General features: G+C 42.2%; 1 protein-coding gene across 2 annotated transcripts in view; it reads right to left on the reverse strand.

The window, feature by feature from the left end:
* Ptprm (protein tyrosine phosphatase, receptor type, M) overlaps nt 1-24,391 on the reverse strand; it is a 687,644-nt gene that overhangs the window by 216,509 nt on the left and 446,744 nt on the right. For both annotated transcript variants that reach the window (NM_001357625.1, NM_008984.2), the window contains one exon: nt 7,568-7,700. In NM_001357625.1, coding sequence (NP_001344554.1) covers nt 7,568-7,700 — 133 coding nt within the window. The remainder of the gene's footprint in view (nt 1-7,567; nt 7,701-24,391) is intronic.

Raw genomic sequence — 24,391 nt, forward strand, 5'->3', positions numbered from 1 at the left:
AAGAATGGGCCTCTCAAGCAGGTGCAGTGTCTAGTGTTAGAGAAACAGAATCTGGAGATTTGTGGTTGTGTCTGAGAGTGCCCAGGAGAGAGAAAACCGACTATTCTTAGGTAGGGTGGCCTTGGCTACCTTTTGCCATGCTTTTTTCTTGCTTTGTTTTTACAAAGTGGGAGAATGGTTAGGACTCAATAAATGAGTTTGTTTTCACTTGCTGCTACAGGAGCTATAGAAACAGCCCCTTGCTAGTGCCAGAGGAGTAGTGTCAGCATACTGACTGAGGGTGCACAAAAATAACAACATCCCAAACTTCCTTCAGAGACCAAAATCCAGTCTGGGGTACACTTGGCAAAAAACTTGCTTTTTTTTTTTTTTTTTGCTTAGTAAACATATTATTCAACATTGTGTTTTGTCATACACTGCCAACAGTGACAAAACTATCAAATCAAAAAGCAAAGGGTCCCCTAATTAACACAATAGGTCTCTTTACGCTTTTGAACATTTATATTATAAATGAACATATAGGAGAGATTCCATTTATAACTCTATTCCCTATTAAAAAGAAATTCAGATTTATGCTAGAAATTCATGTCACAAGGATCACAGCTCCAGCTCCAACTCAAACTAGAAACTGGCCTGTTTTTTCCTTTCCTTTCTTTTCTTTTCTTTTCTTTTCTTTTCTTTTCTTTTCTTTTCTTCTCTTTCTTTCTTTTTTTGGGGGGGGTGTATGGAATTTTCTTCTATTTTGAGTATTTTTTCACAGCTATTTTTACTTATTAATCTGAAATGAAATGGGAAAGAAATGAGGTGAGTTCTGGGGATCTCTGAGACCCACATTTCAACAATCATGACTAAATAAAATGTCCTGTTTCTACAGCCTGGGTATGCTCTCTGTTACTAATAGAAGGTGAGACCATGTCAGCCCAGATAGGCACATGTTCTCTAGAGAATGGGAAGATGGTGGTAGACCCGAAGAGTCACTGGTCTGGAGAGAACCACTATGAAGTTTTTTTCCTGACTTTCTTGGCTAGATAGAGTTTCAGAGGCAAGATGCAAAGTGATAGGGTTTCACACATAAGCTATGCTAACATACAGAATAATGAGCTGAGCTGGAACTTGCCTGACCATGCACCAGGAATGAGGAGAACAACTGTACCCTGTGAGCGCCTGGCTCCATAGTAGCATGAGAGCCCAGCACTAAGATGGTCCAGAGCCTGTTCTGACCTCCTGGGACTTTCGGCATTTGAGGAGTGGGATTGAAGTCTGGCTTGGGCCTCACTGCAGCACACCAGTAGATCTCAGTAGATCATCTGTCCTCACTGCAGTACATACCGCCGCCAACATCTGTCCTCATGGGACACTTTGCTGGGTCTGTCAGAGCAGGTTGGAGTCCTAAAGTGATGTGTCTAATGTTACAGCCAAGCCTGTGCAGAAGCATCTGGGATTCAGACTTTTCTGGCAGTGTGGGGCAGTGGGCTGCACACAGACAGCCTGATCTCCAGCCGAGCATAGGTCTTGAACCCCAGGGGACCCAATGGGTGGTGATTTCCACCTACATGGGATGGAAGGTGTTTGATCATGTCTCCTGGACCCCTGGCTCCTGTCCAAGTTACCTCCCTCACAGTCCCGCAGGAGAGGTGTGTGACTATCAGTTACGTACACAATGTCCCAAGCTCCTGGCATTCTGGCTAGACTCCACCCCCACAGTTACCTGACTATAGCCAGGTATGCTCCTCCCCACAGTTACCTGATAGCCCAGCCCACTATAAAAGGGGCTGCGTGGCCCCTCCTCACTCTCTTTAAGCTTTCACCTTTCTTACTCTCTTCTCTAGCCCCCTTTCTCTCCCCCCACCACGTGGCCATGGAAGGCCCCTCTCTCTTTCTACCTTCTCTCTTTCGCCCTGCTTTGAACAATAAAGCTCTAAAACCATAGACTGTCTCTGCTCATCAAGGCCTGCCGTGCTTGAATCATGGGATAGGCTTTCCCCTATTGAGCCATGTCTAACCTCCCACTGGAAGGCCTTCCTGCGCTCCAGCCACAGACCGGACCAAGAACTCTTGCTCCCATGGGAACCACCCAGCGCTCCCCTTTATTTGTGCGCTCTCCTTCCTTTGGCCCTGGGGCTGCCCGAGCCACCCCTGGGGCCCCCATTCTGTTCTCAGCTCTTCCGAGGTATCCAGCGTGGGATGCTGGAGACTGAGAACTTGTTACTTAGGACTGCCCCTTGTCCACCCTCCGCCGAACTGGGGTCCAGTGGCTTCCCACAGCCAGACAACCACCGGGGTCACATGTAAAGCGTGTAGCAGTCCTGTGTCCACCTGCCCAGAGCACGGGAACTCTGGAGGGGCGCGGGTTTTCTCTCACTCCCTTCTTCCCCCCACATTCACTGCCCCACATGGCAGCACCTGTGTCCCAGTCAGTACAGTGCAGGTCTCTGTGAAGAGTGGTTTTGAGCTACCTAGCCCTCCCACTGAGTAAGCAGGGTCTTCTGCATAAAGAATCCTAGTGGGTAAAGGTGGGCCTTCCTTTGAGCTTCAGGAAACCCAGAGGATGGACTGGGGCGGTCAACAGATGTGGTTAAATACACTCGTGTGCACATCTATTCTGGTTTGAGCAAGCCAATGCATGTGCTGGAGTAAAATTCTCTACCACTGGTCTTTATTTAGATGAGTCCACGCTAAATGTACATATTTCATAAGTCACTGACAAAGAGGACATGAACATACACATTTCCTCGTGTACATTCGCAATGTGTGGCTTTGAAATTGGAATTTGAATTACATATCACACTTACAACATTTTCCACATACAGGTTCACACTGGGCTACAGCCGGGGGAAAATCTAGTCCCCAGGTAAGAAGGCAGAGCAGGAGATACGGTCAACACCAGCTTGCCTCTAGCCACACACATCAAGTGTCTCTCTGAAAACAGTGCTTTCATTAAAGTTTCCCTCATCTGTTTTTTTGTTTCATGATGTCTACAGAAATATTTTCCATATTTATTGCTAATTTTTTCTACATAGTACTAGTATTGTTTCAACAACGTTTTATAATTTGCTTCATTTGTAAAATAGACATTGGTTAATTGCATCGTAGACAGCAGCAGGGATATGCATTTCTGGATTAAGATAGTTATGTATATCACTAACAGGTGTTTTCATAAAACAGCTCCTGCTTGGTATTTTATATAATAATTCCTATCTCTTTAATTATTTTTGAACAGTCACAACTGTTGAGATTGCTACGTACCATTGTGGCTTAGACAGGAATATAATTATAATTAATACAAACGCTCTCAAACTTAGGTAAGATCTACTGCAATTTTAGAAACAACAGCAAATATAATTAATCACAGTAAAATCGGCAGTGGTGAGATACTAAAGTCTGTCAAACTGATATTTAGATAAATTATGCCTTATGGAAAATGTTGAAAATGCAGGTATTTTTATTTACATAAATGTACTAAAGCAGACGAGAGTAAAATATGTTAAAAAAAAAAAACAACACTTTCCCATTTGCATCATTTTGAATCAGTCAAGAGAGTACCTGCAATGAGGCTCTGCATAAAGCACTCATTTTCCACATGCACTTTAGCATTTGCTGTCCCCAAACACTGCACTGCCAGAGACACATGCCCTTTAGGGTAGGGACAGAAGACATGGATTTGCCCATGGATAGGATAAAAGCAAATGTGTGGGTCTCACCAAAGGTTTTTAAGAGCAAAGCTTTCATATCATTGGCCCAGGCAAAGCCTAACAGATTTGTGAGAGTTGTAGGACACTGTAATGCACCCCTCAGAGCCATACCTGCCTTTGCTCATTATCACCTCTCTGCTAAAGCGTTCCATGAGTCGAAACGCTTCATGTTTTCTATCAAAGTTCTACCTTCAGCAAGTACTGATTCCCAGAACTGTCCTCTCAGAAGGCAAATGATGTTAGCTATGTCAGTACCCGACGATGCCTCCTTGCAGCATGGCACTAGGACATGCGCCATTGCTGGGATCTGCCAGAACTCCAGGCTGACTGGCTTGGAGTCCTGAGCATCACAGACAGGGAACTCATCCTCCACAGGACACACTCCCAGTGGCACTTCCAGAAATATTGATAAGTTTGTTTCAGTCTTCTACTTTCTCTTGTGCTGTGGCCATGATTGCACCTGCCCAAATAGGCAGGTAGGTAGATAGGTGATAGATGGTAGATAGGTAAAAAGATAAATAGCTAGATAGATGATAGGTAGATACATGATACATAATAAATGTAAATAGATACTAGATGGATGATAGATGAATGATAAATAGATGATAGATGATAAATGATTGATAGATTCATAGAAGGCAGATGATAAATAGATAATGGATAGATTATAGTTAGAAGAAAGATGATAAATAGATGATAGATACTAGATAGATAGATACATAGATAGAAGAGAGATAATAGAAATAAATCTGTGAGTGGAGGAAAGCCAGGCTAGAGGCACAAACAGAAAAAACCCACAAAGTTGGATCTCACTAATTTTCATCTAGTAGAAAAAATAGCCAGTTCTGCATAGACATGCACACCTGAGGCCATTCATGGCCTCTTTCCCCCTCCCCCATTTTCCTCATGGCCTGCTGGCTTCTCCTTACTTATTGAAGGTCTTCTAATGGCACGGTGAAAACTGTGGCTGAAAGACTAGCTGCTCACCAGCCGACATCACAGGGCTGATATTAGCTGCTTTAGCAAGTGAATAAAGAGGGTATTTGGAAGGCCTACTAGGTAGCTTAAATAATGAAACATGCTTGTTACACGCAAGTGAAATTCTAGCAACCAATGCATGATTCATGCACCATTTTAACTATTCTGTCTAAAAATGATGCTTGTCAAATTTAGACTTGAATTTTGGTAAAAAAAAAAAAACCCAACCAACCAAACCAAAAAAAAAAAAAAAAAAAAAAAACCCAAAAAACTCCAAGTTTGGGAATTTGTATCCCGTGTAGCACAGGACTAAAATTTAAAGCGCTGCATTTATAGGCAGAGCGTGTTGGCTAATCTGTCTTACAGAGAGCACATTCTCTATTCCAGAGAGGGCAAACACAGCAGTGGTGCATGCTGTGCAGACAGCCCTGTTAAGATTACTGTGTAGTAAATAATCATGTAAAAATCTGACGTGACTTATGGGCCTTTAGTCTGAAGTTGTATCAAGGCCATATGTTACCAGAGGCAATCTCTTCAAATGCATAATTTATAGCATCAGCCCCATGACTACCTGAGAGACCTGGGTAGAGGAATGAACACATCTAGCAGAAAAAAAAAAGACCCTTGGAGGATTAGTTAGCATTTAGTTGAGGTCACAGGGGCAACGGAATGACTACGCTTTAAGCTGTTGCTCACAGAGAGCTTGCTGGTTGACATAAAGATCCAATCTAGTCTAAGAATTTAAAATAAGTCTCAGAAATTCATTTTGAATATCTACATGATATTCATGCCTGTTGTTCATGCCTAGTACCTATTGTTACTTGGGGTTTCCCTTGGTACATGTTAAGAGCAATAGGGCTGGGTAGTGGTGGCGCACGCCTTTAATCCCAGCACTTGGGAGGCAGAGACAGGTGGATTTCTGAGTTCAAGGTCAGCCTGGTCTACAGAGTGAGTTCCAGGACAACCAGAGCTACACAGAGAAACCCTGTCTCAAAAACACCAAAAAAAAAAAAAAAAAAAAAAAAAAAAAAGAGCAATAGGAAAATCGCTGATATCCCCAAATCTGTATCTACATAAACACTGAGGTAAGGATCAGGCAAAGGTCACCCAGAAAAAAACATTGAGTGATTAGGGATAAGGAAAAAGAGATAAACCAAAACCAAACCAGTATGAGAAGTGAAGAAGAATAATGGGAAACAGTGATGCAAAGGCAAAGGCGGCTGGGCATGGCAGCTCATTCCTACAGTCCTGGCACTCAATTGGTAGCAGTAAGATCTTGAGTTCAAGGCCAGCCAGGGTTCTAGAGTCAAATCCCATTTCACAAAAACATAAAACGAAGTAGGTAAAGGGAGCGTAGGGAAAAAACAAACACATGACAAGAGACACAGGACACATAGAAGAAACAGGAAGGCAAACCCAGCTGGATTCGCCTGCCTGCAAAAGAACCCACGCATACAGGACTCTAACACAAGGCTTATCTTCATTTTGGACATTCCTCATACTCTACAAGCTCATGCAGAGTAAGGAATATTATTTCTCATCCACAAAGCATATCCATCTGCCAGGGAGTGCACCAGCACAATGGGATCCTGAACCCCAAGTGTCCACAACTGACGTCTCTCTTTTACTGTTGTACGCCTTTTAGTTCCTTCTCTGTTCTGCATGCCTATGAACAGTGTCACCACACTTACTTGCTGGGGGAAGAACTAGTTTCTTCTAAACTTTTCCTTTTCCCTCCAAGTAGGCACTGAAATGTCCCTCCTGATGTCCCCTCTCATTCGACGGTCTTTTTACAACTGCTCTCCATCTTCCTATGTTCACATCTGAACATAACACTTAGCTGACACCACCAGCAGCTAGTTTTCATGATGGAGTCCAGCCCCTGTCTATGACCACATGGACCCTGTCCATGATCTTACCCTAGCAAGCCTGCCCATCCACTTCACCTCCTCCTCCCACGACCACATCCCTACTCCATGGTTACAACTGCATTTATTCTTTTTTTTTGTTGTTGTTGTTTTGTTTTTTTGTTTTTTTGTTTTTTTTTTCGAGACAGGGTTTCTCTGTATAGCCCTGGCTGTCCTGGAACTCACTTTGTAGACCAGGCTGGCCTCGAACTCAGTACAACTGCATTTAAAGAGCAAAGCAGCAAGCCCCATGAAGAACTTCTGTCTACCGCTTCCAATCAGCTATATTTATATTTATATAAATTGAAGATTCTATTTTATTATTAAGTTGTGCCTGTATTTTTTTAAACTTGCTCATACAAAAGCAGACACTGAATATTTTCCAAGGGAAGGGAAGACTTATTTACCATAACCAGTTCAACTTATCTCTTCCACCAATGAGAGATCCCTCAACCAGACAGAACCTTACTATAACACTGCATTTGCTCGACTTAGTCTTTCACATGCGGATGCCCTGTCTTTTACTTTAGGGATGCTGACCATCAAGGTTGCTTTCTCACGGGAACTGTATTGATTAGCTGCTGTAACATGGTGTCAGCATAGGATGCTGGCTTGAGGAATTCTGCCCTCATAATTTTCATTATAACGGGAGGGAAGTCTCTCTTCTCAACTCAGCTTGGGAGTATCAAATACAGAGCTGTCAGTCCTTAGGACTGAACAACTGTCAGAGACTAAAACAAAATCGCAGCTTTTAGATTATCCTACAGGAGGAAATGAAATTCTTGTATTTATTTTGGCAGGATATGCTTTGTATATCCACAAAAAAATAACCCAAGCATTTACTCTAAATGTCTGTCCCCTAACTGCAAATGCTATATGATTAAAAACACTCACAATCATGGAGTCAGAGCTGTGTCTTGGGCACTGTTGCCTACCCAGTAAATGGATCTTTTCATACAGAAATGAGTCCACTTTTGGCTACAAGCCTACCTCTTCTTCATGACCAGCACGACTCCAAGAAATATGATAACAAACAGCAAGATGCCTGCAATCACTCCGGCGATTTTAACCGTGTGGTCTGTTTGTTTCTCAGGTTCAGGGACAGGCTTTGGAGTAACGGCCCCTAGAGACAAAAAGGAGAGCAAGTGGGTGAGTCAGAATAAAGTCGTTACATTAAAAAAAAATTTCCCCATGCATTTAACAGAATAATACAACTTATCAGAGCTGGCAGACAGACGGGCTTTGATTTTTTTTTTTTAAAGCAGCTTTCCTAGATGCTGAAAGCATTGTAATTGTTCCCGTTGCTCTTCAACACTTCACTCCGCCACAGCACACCCACGTCTGACCCTTTTATGACAGACTTCTCAAATGCATTTTTAAATATTTTTATTATCTCTTTTAGCTCCCGTTCTTCCTCCATTAAAAAACTCGCTAAGAGCACAATAGCTATTCCTGAGCCTTTATCCAAATTTTATTTGCTGGAACATTTTCCTCAATTATTTTTCATAAATGAAGCAATAATTCCATCACGTATTAGCCCAAACACCTGGAAGAGAGAGATAAGCTCATTTGCCATGCATCTTACCAGCAATTGTTTTGTTAACACAATAGAGACCCCCCACCTTTGGAAATCTGAATCTGGGTCACATCTGGTGAGCAAAAGGATCCTTCTAAGCAATTTATTCACAACGTGGGGCAGCAGCTGGTTGATCATACCACTGGTGCCCACAGTTCATATCTGTTTAAATGAGATAACTGGGGCCTCAGAGTGGCGACTGTCTCAGCTCGCTTGCATGCCTCCTTCCTACACACCGTCTGTCCTGCTTATGGTAGAATGTGATGGAATATGTGTCAAATCTATGTCTGACGAGATATCCATTTCCTCTGCTAAATGAGTTTAGGATGAAGAATATTAGGGGTGTAATGTCCAATTCATTCAACGGTGTCTACTTTTTAAAAAAGGTTTCTCCTTGCCTCATCAGGATACGATGGCCTCTGGCATCCAGGCCACCACACCACCCTTATTAAATACTGCAATTTCATGTTCAAAATTCTCCGCCTAGAATCTTTTTTGCATTTCTGTTGGTCAAAAGTAACGATGAATGTGAATTTGAACCTGACCTTTCTCCCTTTCCATTGTGTCTTATACCAGCGCGCTCCTCTGTGCTTGTGAAACTGCACTGGTCCTGCCTGCATCTGTGCCCACATGTACAGCAGACTGGAAGTCATGGTGCAGAGTGGGGCATTGTGGGAAATGGGGCATTATGGGGAACTGGATGGGGGAGCTGGAGCTATTCTGGTTTCCTTGCTCCCTTGGAAGCATATGGACCCAATTTCTTTCCAACTAAACTCGTATTAAGATTTTTATGGAAGAGAACATGGCTGTAACCAGGCCTGATGATGCTGGGTGCAGATTAGAGGAGAAACACGAGATAGAAGACCCCAGGCCACCCGCACACGTGTATCTCCTGAGGATGGCTAGCGACTGTCCCAGGTGTCCTGTGTACTGCCTCCTAGTGCCATCTTTAGTTACTGCTTTTAATAAAAATGAACTTTCTAGTCATGTGTCTTTATTCACAATGATGTACTGTAAGCAAAAGCCTTCACAAGGAACCTTCAATGACTATTTATTATTATTATTACTATTATTAAATTTACTTCTGACACTGTCAAGAGGACAGAACATCCCTTCTTGCTATTTTTTTCCTTAGGTAGGCAATCCTCAAACCCGCTTCTCGATAAATGTTAAAAGTATTAATGACAATTACTTTATTATGATAAAATAATTAAATATTATTTATAAGACAATAATGATAATCTGAGGAACACTCACTTCCCTAGACCGGTTGCCACAGCACCAGGTGGCTGATGCAGAGGAAATTGCAAGGTTAAATACACTGTTTAAAAAAATATAGAGAAAAATGCATATTTGATAAGAGGGTGGAGAACTTTATAAATGGAAAATGTAACATTCAGAATAGAGGTCCAACCTTTTATATTTTTATTTAATATCCAATTTTAAATGTGCAATTAAAAAGAGAATGTTATTAACTCGAGGTTACCAGTTCTCCAAATGTAGTTTTAATATAACAAAATAATTTTAAGGATTTTTTTCTTAATTTTTCTTTTGGTAAATAAAAAATACATCAATTGAGAAAATAAAGAATTTAAGGAAAAAAACTTTCAGTTAAAAACATTTTCACATCTAACTCATACCAGTTCTGAGAAAAGAGGACGCACTGACTGAAACAGCTGCATAGAGTTGCTGGAGGCGAGGGCTGAGCCCTGAGAGCACAGAACAAGCGAATAAAGATAGTGTGTAGTATGAAGGAAAGGGGGCAGCTCTCTCTTGAATAAAAGTGCACAGTAAAGTTAGCCCTGATGCTGCAGAGGTGAGGGCTGGGGAGAGAACACTGGGAAAAGATGAGGGGTGGGCCTGTCACTTACCCCCAAAACATATGGGATCTTATAACCAGCGTGGAGGAGGAGGAAGAAGAGGAAGAGGAGGAAGAAGAGGAAGAGGAGGAGGAAGAGGAAGAGGAGGAGGAGGAGGAAGAGGAGGAAGGAGGATATAAATGTAATGAACACCTGAAATTATTTTCCAAAGTGGCAGAGGAATGACCGGTGAATGTTAGAAGTGTAGATGTCTTACCCAGATGTCCCATGCCACCTACATACAATAGCCACAGTATTGCAGAATACACAATAAGTTTGTTTATATGGCACAGGCTTCAAATAGATGCCTCTTTGGTAAGTGCTTTTTCTGCTCAGGTGCTGTAACTGAAGGGAATTAGATTACTGGGTCCTCCTGTCCATGATGACAGAGGTCATCAGATGGTCACTGTCAACAACACAGGAGGTCACACTAAATGCCCAAGAGCTCCAGAACCTACCTGGAGCAGTGTGGGGAACAGAGGCAGCAAGCCTCCTTGCCAGAGGCAGCAATGACGAGTGGCCTGATGGCTCCAGACAGGTAGAAAGCATGCATTAGGGTGTTGGGCAGAGAAAGCTCTGTGAGTACATAATAGCTTTGCTTCTGGAGCCTGAGACAGGGCTGGGAACAGTCAAGGAGGGACCTTGGAAGCAAGGCTTTATGCTGTGATAGGCTTTGCCCACAGGTAGAACATGTTGAGTTAGATTAAAAAAAAAAACAAAAAAAACAAAAAAACAAAAACCCAACAACAATGAACTAGAGAGAAAATGGAATTGGCCTTGAGGTGAATAGGTAGGAATCCACAGATTCCACAAAGTAGAGGAAGGAGATTAGCAAGCTGAAGGAAGACTGTCATTCTAATAGCTAGAGACTCTCAGTGTCAGAGCCAAACTGGGGCAGGGATACACCTGATTGCCAACAGCCAGAGTTTGAATCTCCTGTTTAGAGTCTTCCTTGTGTGGAAGGGGTAGGTGCTGCTTCTTCAGGGGGATAAGCCCGTTTGGGTTCAGCATTTAGACTTCACCAAAGCAACCCATGCCAATTGTCCCAGCATGCTTAGGGGGGTATTTAGTGGCAAACCAATACCATCATCTTTCCTCCTGGCTTTAGGCCCCAGGGGACAGGGGAGATGTGGGAATAATGGGAACTATTGAGGAAAGACTTCAGGAGACAGAAACCTGCTGACAGGACCCAGGAGGCAGAGCACAAAGGGAATGGAAGTTGTGGGAATGTGTAAGACTATTGCTTTGGGGCTGGAGAGCACTGACTGCTTGTCCAGAGGTCCTGAATTCAATTCCCAGCAACTACATGGTGGCTCATAACCATCTGTAATGGGATCCGATGCCCTCTTCTGGTGTGTCTAAAGACAGCTATAATGTACTCATATACATTAAGTAAATAATATTTTTTTTAAAAAATTAAATAAAAAATTACTTCTAAAAGTGTTAGAATCCTGGCCAGCCTTGGGTTCTCTTTGTAGTCCAGGACAACCCTGAACTTCAGAGTCTCTTGTTTCTACTTCCCAAGTACTCCAACTATAGGCCTGCACCACTGTACAGGGATTGTGTGGTGCTAGAGGTGGGTGGGGGTAAAATTCAGAGCCTTGTATAGGTTACGGAAGTATTGTATCATTTCCAGTCACTGAGAACACACTCCCCTCTTCCACACATCTGGAAGAGCAAAGGTTAGAAAGGGAAGACGAAATTTCAACTGAGCTGGTCTTAGGCACTCCATACTGGCATGTCTATGACTACAGGGAAGCAATAATCTAATTTTTTAATCTTTTTTTTTCTTTTGACCCTTTGGTCATGTTTTTCCACTCTCTTCCTTAAAAAGAGGAACATCCAGGTTGTAAAGATTGCCGTGAGACGAATCAGTCATGTCTTATTGCTCAGGGAATGACAATTCTTTGCAGTGTTATTTACTTTATTTTTAGCTGTACCTTAATATTATACGTAATGGCAAAACAACCCAAAGATTTTTCATCTAAATTACATAGTATTGTCTTCCTTCCTGGGCATGCAGTCAATTACAACTCTGAGAATAACCTGTGCTCACTCTCTGTAACCTGATTATGCTTTTGAATTTATGGTTTTCCCTCTGACTTCGCTTCCACGGCGGGGCAAGCAGATTGTTTGCAGCTTCCAAGTAATGATCACACGTGCAGGGTTTTTTTTTTTTTCATGCAAAATTGTTTGAAAGGTACTTCTCCTCCCAAATTAATTCACTCTTTCTTGTTTCGGTTCTAATTTTGTGGCCGCTATCGCTCCCGTGTATTGATGTGGCTGACACCCCATTGGTAAGACAATTTATCAAAAGCTCTGCGTTTCACTCTCTGGACTCTGAAAGTTCTGAGAGGATTATTGACACTATTGCTATCCTGATGAAATACTTTCTTTTCCCCCATTTTAATTTCTTGAATTATGGTCGAGGTCATAAAACGAGGAATCAACTTGTCGATATAAAGTTATCAACCATGGGTACCTTCGCATGAATTACATAATCAATAAGAGAGATACAGTCGGCTGCTTCAGACTTTTTTGGAGGCTGAATTACTTGAGGGAGGGGAGGTTCCAAGATGATGAAACTAACATTTGAAGGTATTGAAACCACCGTCTGTTGTCAATCATATTTTCTGCCAGAGTTTATGCTTTTGGGTCATTGTCTAGATTATGCTTAGCAACTTGAGAATCATCTCTGTGGCTGGAGAAACATAAATGTTTCCTGTACAAAGGGCTGTTTACAACCCTTGACCTGAACCCTTTCTGCTTCTGAAATTTCTTATTTACTTTCCTATAAAAAATGAATATATTTAGGGTCAGTGGGATGGCTCAGTGAGTAAACATACTTTCTGCCTAGCCTCCTGACCTGAGTTTGATCCTCGGGACCCCCCTAGTGGAAAGAGAGAACTGACTCCTAAAGTTGTCCTCTGATCGCCACACATACACTGTAGCACATGTGTGCCAACATATACCCAACACACAATTCACACAAACACAGACAGACACACCACATGTATACATACCACACAATTCACACACGCATGCACACACGCACACACAAACCCCACAATACAAACACTAGATTTTTTTTTAAAAAGTGAGTGTATTCAATAAATTAAACATGTGTGCTATCAGTATCACTGATCTGAGAGCCTAAAAATGTACAGAGAATCGGGGAAACTGCATGTTGAGATGGGAAGTGTCTTTTACATGGCTGCAAGAGCTATATGGGCCTGGCCCTTGGAACGCAGAGGAGTCCAGGACCTCTTTCACGCTATGGAAGCACTCTACCACTGAGCCCTACCTACCTCAAGTCCAGAAAAATGCTTGTGAATATACAGGTCGAGAGAGGATTCTCACGCACTGTCTCGAATGCGACAGGTTTTCAGAGTCAGAGCAAGTAAATGGATCTTGGTCATAGAGGGAGAACCTCTGGCCCGCAGCCCATAGAGCTGGATTCAGTTACAAGAGAGACCCTATTCTGGGCCATGCTGAAGAAGAGACACCTGATACAGAGATAAGCCTGATGGTCAGAGGAGCCATATCCTCTCTTCATGCCCGCTTCATCCCCGTGCCAGGGCCCTGGCATTTTTCCTCCTGTTCTGAACTTCAGCATACACACATACACACACACACACACACACACACACACACACACACACACACACACACACACACATACACACACACCACACCACACACACACCTTATCTAATTAATTTTATACTGGGTTGCATCGATATCAGTGTCTGAAATAATAGCTCAAACTGGGCCACTCTTTAACAAAACTGTAACTGCAAACCCAAGACCTTCCTGCTGCTTACTTCAGGAGGCAGTAAAGCCCTTTGAACTCTTTCCAACACCATTTTTTAAAACTCTGTTTCTTGCTTATTTCTACGTGCCTTCCACCATGCTTGTCCCTGCACATGGAGATGTTTGATTTCCGCCCCCCCCCAGCTGGTCCCCTTCCTGACCTTTATGCCCCCTGTTCTATCTCCAGGAAGCTCTCCCCCAGTCTTCTCTGTAGCTCACAGCTCCCCCACCACTCACACCCACGTAGCCCCTGTGACTTCTGACCATATAGCAAGGGTTCACACTCCCAAATTCTGTAGAGTGCCTGGCTTTCTCTCTCTTGCATGATACTTGTCAGTTTCAACCTGGGCTTCACTAATTCTGGTGAATTCTCTTTATTACACGCTAAGCTATGTGTTCTTTAGGACATAATTGGTTAACTCATCTGTGTGGGACGTGACCAGCCCCATATCTTGTCCTGTGTGCAGCACTCGTTACAAGGCCAGATCTGCAGAACTCAAAGCTTGGCCACAGTCTAGTTCACTTTCATTTCCTGTCCGTCTGTTTGGCACCATTTTCTTTTCTTTTTTTCTTTTCTTTTTTTTTTTTTTTAGAACAATTGTTCTTTGTTTATAGCAAAGCCTTCAGATGTTGGGCCATGGGCATAAAGGAAAATAAGGAGAAAAAAAAAAGAAGCAAGTAAACAACACACAGTAGGTCCTATTTTTTGCCCTTTGTTCACAAAAGCTGAGCATTCAGAAAGGAGCTAACTAAGAAGGGGCACATTTCCGACTTTGGATAACTTTCCATAGATATTGAGATAGTTATAAGAGAGAATGGTGTCTGAACATGGGCTCGGAGGGATGGTCAGAGGAGAAGAGAGGAAGAAGACCCTTACCAGGAAAGTTACTACCAAACTTTAAATCAGTGATATTAATAGCAAGTGTGGGAATAAATGCTTGTGTCAAACAGGATAGCATTACCCACAGCAGTGCAGCGCATATCTATCAGTGACCGGCAACTTCACTGCGTCTACGACGAGAGACAAGGAACGAGACTCTGTCAAGGATAAAGTGCTATGAATGCAATGCTTGTAATAATTATGTGGACATGGACGATTTCTCATGCTTATATGGGAAATTTGTTTTAGAAGCTTAAACTAAACCCAAATCACTTCCATTGTAATGACAATGGCCTAGGGTCCTCTCTGAAGGAAAAGAATGTAGAGAGATATCTGATAAGATAATGGTAGTATGAGTCATTCGATTAATCATAATTTTATTAATGAAATGGTTACTGCCTCTCATCCTACCATGACAGCATCGTCAGAGTTTCTCATTGCTTAGGAGAAAGGGGGAATTTTGAACAGCCCCAAGCTGGCTTAAAGACACAAGTGGCTGACTTGAACATATTTTTAATTATGAGCCATTTGTGCATGAGCACACAGCAGTATCTAAGGAAATTATACAGTATATAAGGGGAAACCTACCAAATGTCAAATGATAATTTTGAGGACTGAAGAATCAGTAGACGCTTGGCCCATGACCATAAGGTATGTGTGTATGTATCCCAACACTCCCAAGAAAAGCCTGGCATCCTCAGGTCAGGGAGGTGGGGAGGAAGGAGGATCCCTGAAGTTCTCTGGGAGGTCAGACTCACTGATTTGTGAACTGAGTACAGAGAGAGTTGGAAAGCAATTGAGGAACACACACAACATTTACCTCTTGCTTCTACATACATGTGCATGCATTTCCACACACATGTATATATCCATAATATTATATAATATGTATATATAATTCTGTTTCTTATTATACTCTTTTCAAAGATATCTATTTATCTATGACCTACCTATGATAGCTATCATCTATCGCCCATCACTTGTCCATAATCTATTTTCTGTCTCTCTCTGTCTCTTCTAGCTATCATCTATCTATCTATCTATCTATCTATCTATCTATCTATCTATCTATCTATCTATCTATCTATCTATCTAAAAACCAGCTATTTATCTACATCTATCTAATAGATACAACTTTGAGTAAAGAAGACAAAACTAAATCACAACACCTGCATGGATTCTCAGAGAAAAGTTGGTATCCAAAGCCAATGTCATCCTTTTTAGTTGGGGCAGAGAGATGCAGCCCCTCACTGTCTGCCACTATCACGAGGAGTTCCTCTTCTCCTTAGAGACCTCTGCTCAGGTAATGTTTGATCCCTGAGTTTGTGGTGGAAAAGGATTTCAGGATGAGGCCGAAAGAACCAAAATTAGGGAGTTTGTTAAGGAACGATGAGAAATATCAGCTACTTTATACACTGGCATTTAGAAACAGTGACTCTTAGGGAAAGGGTGATACATATCTGAATCATGGGCCTGGCTCTCCCAAGGAAGAAATAGGCAGTTAGATGTCTACTCTGGCTGCATATATAGTTCTGAGCATTTAAAGTTTCATTGCATGGAGGATGTGTTTTCTAGAATATAATTCTTTGCACTTATGTGCAAAGTTATGTGGCATAAAAGAAGTGTTTTGTGGAATATAGTTCTGTAGCTTCAAAGTTACATGGCATAAAGGATATGTTTTGTGGAATAGGTTGAAGAGTAAAAAATGTCGAAAAGTTAAAGTTTAAAAACTATATGTTAAAAGTTAAAATATGAAAACTATAAATGAGAGGCTGGAGAGATGGCTCAGTAGTTAAGGGCACTGACTGCTCTTCCAGAGGTCCTGAGTTCAATTCTCAGCAACCACATGGTGGCTCACAACCATCTGTAATGGGATCTGATGCCCTCTTCTGGTGAGTCTGAAAACAGCTACAGTGTACTTATATACATAAAATAGATAAAACTTTTTTAAAAAGCTATGAATGAAAATATATGTAAGCTGGTTTAAAATTTTCCAGCTTTATTCAATATCTGTAAAAGCTATGAAGTTTGATGTTCTAGAATCCACCTGAACAGAGTCTAGTGAAGTGTATCCTTGAACTGGGGAGATGACTCAGGAGATAAACATGCATGCTTTGCAAGCATGGGGACACGAGTCTGAATCCCCAGAGTCCAAGTAGATGCCAGCTACAATCTCTGAAATTCCAGAATCCTAAGAGGAGATGGATGGTGGAGACAGGACACCCTGGAAGCTCCGGGGTCAGCTAGCCTGATAGTCACAGCAGAAAAACAATAAAGAGACCCCACCTCAAACAGTGTCCTCTGACCTCTCTATGTACAACATACATCTCTCTCTCTCTCTCTCTCTCTCTCTCTCTCTCTCTCTCTCTCTCTCTCTCTCACACACACACACACACACACACACACACACACACACACACACTGCCCTATTGAATTGACTGACAAGCAGGTTTCTTCCTCAGTTGAATGATTAATACAAAGGCATCCTCATTTAAGCCAAGGATACCAACAGGACAAATTAATCCCCAAATGGTCAAGCTAACAGGAAAGTATGCTATACATTTTTACAAGTTATTCACTGCTTTGAGCCATTACTATTTCAAATTAAATAGCCTCATTTGAAAACAGAGGGACCTTTTATTTTATTTTATTATGGTTGCCACCATCATCATTGGGAGTAGTCACACAGTAGATTGGGTTATGCTGTCTATCAGTATCATCTATGTGGGGCTCATTACAGTCCTGGTGTATGGTAGGAACACTGTCTTCACCCAGCTGCTCCCTAGCCAGGCTAACCACACCTGGAGGAGCACAGCAATCTCCTAGCAGCCCCACCCGAAGCTTCGAAGGGCCACTGTTTAGCAACGTGAAACATTATTTTAATCAACTAACAGAAGCTTTCAAAAACTTCTGTCCCAGGCTTGCCTCTGGAATGAAGGTAGGATGTAACCATGCGTTTTGGGTTTATAAGCCCTATCCTTCCTGGCTCCTGGGTTTAGAGTGATCTCTGGCATGGGTCTGATGTTGACCACAGGTAAATAAAGCAGTATTAGTCTGATCTTCACCATGTAGCTTGCCCCTGTGTCTTGACTGGGTACAACAAAATAATGTTCCTGCCATGCCCTGGTGCATTTAAAGACCCCAACACCTATACGCTGCCCGTGTAAATAATCTTCCACACACCATCATGAGATCTGTTCCTCAGAAACTCAATTTTGAGTATCTCTAAAGGGATTCAAGGCCCATGTGTGACTTGCCAGTCTAGATAAATGGTTTTCAACCTGTGGGACAGAACCTCTTTGGGGTCAAACAACACCTTCACAGGGGTCCCATATCAGATATTCCTGCATATCAGATACTTGCAGTACGATTCATAACAGTAGGAAAATTACAGTTATGAAGTAGCAATGGAAATAGTTTTATGGTTGGGGGTCACCACAACATGAGGAACTGTATTGAAGGGTCACAGCATTAAGAAGGTTGAGAGCCACTGATCATAAAAGACTCAAGGATGACAGCAAAGTAGTTTTACAGAGTAACAGCAGCAGAAGTGAACAAGGAGTGCCTCACTCTGAGGAGATGCTTTCCGGCTCAGCCTTTTGTGTATTGTGGTATTCATTGTTTTATAGCCTGGATGAGGTAAGAAATAACATTCTCCCTTTAAGGTAAGATATGATGCTTCCCCTGTGAGGTAATAAATGGTCTTCCCCCTGTGAGGTAAGAGATTGTCCTCCTCCTGTGAGGTAAAAGATAATGCTCCCTTTGTGAGGTAAGAAATGATCCTTCCTCAGTGAGGTAAGAGATGGTGTTCCCCTTGTGAGGTAAGAGATAGCTTTCTCCCCTTGAAGTAAGAGAGATGGCATCCTTTCTGTGAGGTAAAAGAGATGGTCTTTCTCTCCCTGTGAGGTAAGAGAGATGCCCCTTTTCTCCCTGTGCAGAAGGTGAGATTTTAAGAAACTAAGAGATTTGCCCAGAAGCCTTCTTGAACATCCTACAATTTATCTCAAGAACATGATTCCTAAATTATGTGCTCTAAGGTCAGACTTCATAAGTGAATAACTCAACTAAAACTGGAAGATCACAGCATGGTGGAATGCGATGGTAACCCCAGAGCCTGGCTGGTTGGAGGCAGGCAGATCACAAGCTTGAGACCAGCCAGGATACATAATAAATTCAAGGCCAACCCGGGTATATAAAGTGCTCAGTTTTCAAAAACAACAACAACAACAACAACAACAACAAAAACATGTGCTGAAACTGGTTATGGTGACTTCTTAATGTAATCCTGGCACTTGGGAGATGTACACAGAAAGATAAAAGAGCTAAAGGCTGGATTTGAGGCTACAGCAATTATCCAGCAAGAGGCAGGGCTGTGAGGATGACGCCCAGCATCACCAGTAATATAAAAAAGGAAACCAAGGACACAGTTCTTAGGTGCAGAAGCCTATCAGGCATGTCTGAAATCTGTCCTGGAAATGGGCCCTGCACGTTTGAAAGTGGTGCAGATCTGACCCATCGACTTGAACCTCTCTAAAAGCTGGTGGATTGGAGGCCGTGTCTCTTTCCTCCTTCCTCACATATTTCGGGAATAGTGGAAAGAGTGAGGGCCTGTGGAGGCCCACCCCAAACTTGGCTTGCCTTTGAAAGCTGTTGTTTGATCTTTTCAAATCAAGAAAAGGGTTGAATTTTGACCATGTAATACATTATTTAAAAAAAAAAAAGATAGTATTTTCTATCATTTTCTCAGGGAATGTGGGTCTGATGAGATGTGCTCAGCTTGTTCTTACAGTTTGTGAGCGCTTGTGATGGGAAGGTGGCTTGCAAAACAGCTTAGTTCAACAGTGGAGGGCAAGGTCTGCCCTCTCCTTCCATTTAGGCCATATTCCAGGTGAAGGAGGAAGTTACTATGAAGCTTGGGCTGGCCTCAAACTCCTAACAATCCTCTGCCTCAGCCCCAAAGAATTGTGGTCAGCTAAAGGGTTGGTCTTTCCCCCCTTTGCTCCCCAGGCCTCCCTTCCCCGATTTATCCCTGAGCATGGTGAAGTTTTATGATTCCAGTTCTCTCAAATAAGAACCCCACTTATCCCAAATCCACCCATATCTTACTGTACCTCGCTCCACATTTTTACCATCTTAAGATGACAGGGGGAGGGCAGGGAAGGGCTGGGGTATTCTGACTTGCTTTCCATCCTGATTAAATTAAACACTTTGGGTTAAGCCCAAGAGACTCTCATAAATGCTAGTTATTTTGCAGTCACTTAAAATATATGGACAAGAGAGCCTAGGGGTAGGTCAAGGCCAACTCCAAATTTAATCAGTATAACCCTTGGACTATAAATTCCAAGCGAAATTCATTCTTAGACATAAAAATGTCAGGGTTAATCTGTCGAGTTTAGATTTTCAATTGTAGTGACTTTTTCCCCCCCTAAGCAATAAAGGAATGAAAGAAAGACTAACAGGACAGTGTCTGTCAATAGGAGGAGATGAGGAGACGCGTCAGTTGTCAAGGAGGAAGACTGTCACTGAGCCTTAATTAACATTCAGAGAATGCCCCCCTCTTCCTCATTTTATCCAGCTATGAAGGTGATTCTTCTAGCAGAAAGAAATATATTCCCTGATAGACGATAGAAGAATAATCTATCAATATAAAATCTTGTATGGAAAAAGCCTTCAAAGTCCAGGCATTTTCTTTCTGCTGTTTTGCTTGTGTAACTCAAGGTGGCTTACAGAGACTCAAAAGGTTTGGTTTTCCCACATTTTGTGGAAAAGCAGCATGTTCTAGCATGCTAATATTCAATATTCACAAGAGGAAGATTGCCTCCTAAGAAATGGAGAAAACTCTGTACAAAGTAAGTTGAAGACAATGAATATATATATATATATATGTGTGTGTGTGTGTGTGTGTGTGTGTGTGTGTGTGTATATATATATATATATATATATATTAGCAGTTACATACTGTTAATGGGAAGAAAAAGAACTTGAAGAATCAACTCCTCTATACTGGAAATATTTTACAAAAATTTTCTTAGGTCTATGTAATAAAAATGTAAAAAAAATATTTTCAGTGCATCTACAGCTCTTAAAATATACTCTTTCTAAGAGCAAATACTTGACATCTATCCTTGCATCCTTTCTCCGTGTTCTTGGAACTGTGTTATCGTATAGATGAAAGGTCACATCTATAGGTGACATCTATACATCTATCACAAAGGAGAACAAAAGAGGCATGCAGTCAACAGTGGCACTAGAACTCCAGTGTCTCTAATACAGCATTATAACAGAGTCAGCTGATGCTGCATGGGGAAGAAAATGTCTCTACCCCTTTACTTTCTAGGTGGAAATCTCAGAATCCTTTAGTAAACTTGGTGAAAGATGCCAAAACACCAACCCAATTCTGCCCTCTGGTCCATAATGATTTGTGTGGCTGAAGACAGGGCCCTAGGCCATCCTCTGATATTTAATATGAACGTGTGGTGTGGGGGCTTCGTGAGGACGGTAGCACCCCCAGTTACACAACGCTGCATCTAACATAACTAGGTGGAGAATGGTAGTTCTTGCACAACCACCATTTCTAGTTGTTGGTTGTCAATGTCCATGAAGGGTTCAGCTGCTTTACTGACAAGGAAACTAAGAGGAGACACAACCTTCTAACCTGTATTTCCAATTCCTTGAGAATGTCAAGTTGAAGCTTCTCTACTGGAAACAAGCCCAGGGTCATACAGAGCTCAATGTTAGAGTTCAGCACCATCTATTCTTCCATCACTCATCATGATTATCACTAACAGCCCAGGACAGGCTAGGTATGGTGGCATGCACCTTTAATCCAAGCACACGGGAGGCACAGGCAAGTAGACCCTGTGAAATCAAGGGCGACCTGGTCTATAGAATGAGTCCTTTTGTTTTCAATAAACAAAAACAACAACAAACTTCAAGGCATTAGTGAACTCATTGCAATAGAACTGTTTACATTGATAAAGGTCAGAAATACAGCTTCCTTGAGAGCAAGGAATGCACGTCACACTTCTGTGGGTGGCCTTTACCCCTCACAGCTACCTATTTCAAGGACTAAACATGCCACGTTGTACTTTCTTCTGAACAGAATGATATATATGTCAAGAAAGCAGGATGGGATGCCAGGATGAGGTGGCCTATATAACGCTAGCCTAGGGAACCTTCTGGAAGCCAACCCATCCTCTGCAGTCACTATTCCAAGCTTTCTGCGGCAGGGAGATGGCTCAGCGCTTAAAAGCACTAGCTACTCTTTAGAAGACTTGCTTTTATTCCCAGCACCCAACATGGAAGCTCTCAAACATCTGTAACATCAGTCCCAGAGGATCCAATGCTCTCTTCTGGCATCCAAAGGCACTGCATGTGGTACACACATATGCCCGCAGGCAAAATATGTCTACACAGAAAATAAAGATAAAGAAATATTTTTAAAAACCTATAGTTTAGAATTTAGCACATGCCTTCAAGGGCATTGGTTCTTTATGAATTACTTCATTTCGTTAGGAAATAATAACTGATGCCCAAGTGTTTTTCATTTGTTCAACCCAGAGAGAAAGGCTATGAGGGTTCAATGATCTATAGGATATAGACCTTATATAGATGATAGAGCTATTTCTATATTGTTTCTACAAACATAGCAAATGAAATCAACAATTTCTTTGGTACAGGTGCTTGTGAGTATACAGACCAAACTTTTATGACTAAATATACCTGCCCACAGCTAAAGGTAAGGCTTTATCTCAAGGTGTGTCCCATAGGGGACTGCTGGGCCTCTCATCCCTTTTCCTCTCTTGCTCTTTGACCATGGTGAGGCGAACAGACTCCCTGTAGAGGCGAACAGACTCCCTGCAGCCTATGTTCCCATCATAAAGTAGTTCAGTACCACAGGTGCAACACAACATGACCAAGTGCTTATATATTCTGAAACCATGAGCCAAGCAACCTTTCTTCTTTATTAGTCGATTGTCTCAGGTATTTTGCAGTAGTAATGAAAGCTGGTGAGAAATGGATACCCACAAAAGATCATGGGTGAAAGGCAAGTGTGACAGCGTGGAGTGACGGAGAGGGAGAGAAGGGACAAGGCTTCAGACCAAGTGATGGCTACTTAGTTACACATCACAAGGTCCCATAGAGACCAAATGCAGATAATGAAATAAACATGGTGGCCTCTGACAAAGAATATGAGAATTCCAGTTTCCTTACAGAGTAAAACATAACTGAGAAGCCTCTCTCTGCAATCAAAGACAATAAAATCATTCAAAGACAAAAGGGCTCCTGCCCAAAGCTAATCTGGCCAGCCCAGGTGTATAGGAAAACGTCACACATGGCAGAGCAGCGTTTGAATTCTGACACAGAACTGATTATTCAGTAAAGATTACCCAATGCATATATATCGGGCTCCCGAGCCTTGTTGGTCATAAAGGCAAAGAAAAATTTGGTTATTCAACCTTCTGTCTACAGTAACATTACCATCAAACCCTACAGTAGCTATCACTTTTCAAACCCTCCACTGCTTTCCATGAGTGAAAATGCTGCTCTGAAAAATGGTTATCTGTCTAGGGAAAAGTTAGATCTGACCCCAAGTGATACCTCACCTTATATCATATTAATTTCTAGAAGGATTCAAGAGATAAACTTAAACAACACTTTCAAAATGGATGGAAGTCACACCTGAGTAACTTGAGAGCTAGAGTGGCTTAGGGAGGAAAGAAGAATGCAGAGAAACCAAGAAAAATGGGAACATGTGACCATCAACAAATAGAAACTTCTTTATACTGAAAATAGCAACAAACATGTCAAAGGATAATGTCACCCAAGGAAAAGCTTATGACGGAATGCAAGTAGACTGTCAAGCAGTACAATGACCGTCTTGGCTGGACATTGGCTTGAAGGTCACTGAAAGGCATATTAAGCGAGAAATGTTCTATTTGTTTACTTAATCCTGACTATATCCTCATGAGTAGAAATGAGTAGGACTCCCATGTCACAGACTGTCCTTGTTTGTGGGATGCTAGATCCCTTGCCAAGGGCACTGTGCTCTTCAGTGGCAGGGCTGTTACTTGCCCTGGAGCAGTGTGGTTCTGAAGCTCATGCGTTGACTGCCCCCACTTGACAGAGCTGCTCAGAACCAGCCCAGGATGCTGCTCAAAGGCACTGTGGATGGCTTATCATCTGGTAGCTGGTTTGCGCATTTAGGGGATGGGAGACCTGAGGGTCTTGTTTCCACAGTGTGCCAGATCATCTCCTGCTATGAACCGAATTTAAAATCACCACCCCATTCAAAGGTCCAGGTTTCTCTCTCTCTCTCTCTCTGCTTAGTTTCAAGGCTTTGACTAGGGCTGGACATTGTGAACTGGAGACATCCTGGTGAGCTTGATATTTGGCCTCAGCTACAAAGGCAGCAATAAACTTGTGCTTTAGAAAGTCAGTGACAGGGCTTCAGAGCATTGATTACATTAGAAGTTTGATGAGGCCATGCTTGTCAGTGTTATCTGCAGGAATTTCCTCGGTCTTGCAGGAACTGTACTTCAACAATGTTTGTTTCTTCTTAGGAAAGGTGATCCTCATGTAGGACCCAATGGCTGTCAAGGCCCTGGATTGATAGGAAGGTCTAATATTCCAAGGATCCCAGGGAGAAGGCATCAGGGAAGGAGGGAAGGAAAGTGAGCCAGGCA

The sequence above is a fragment of the Mus musculus genome, chromosome 17 (assembly GCF_000001635.26).
Source record: "Mus musculus strain C57BL/6J chromosome 17, GRCm38.p6 C57BL/6J".
Lineage (NCBI taxonomy): Eukaryota > Metazoa > Chordata > Mammalia > Rodentia > Muridae > Mus > Mus musculus.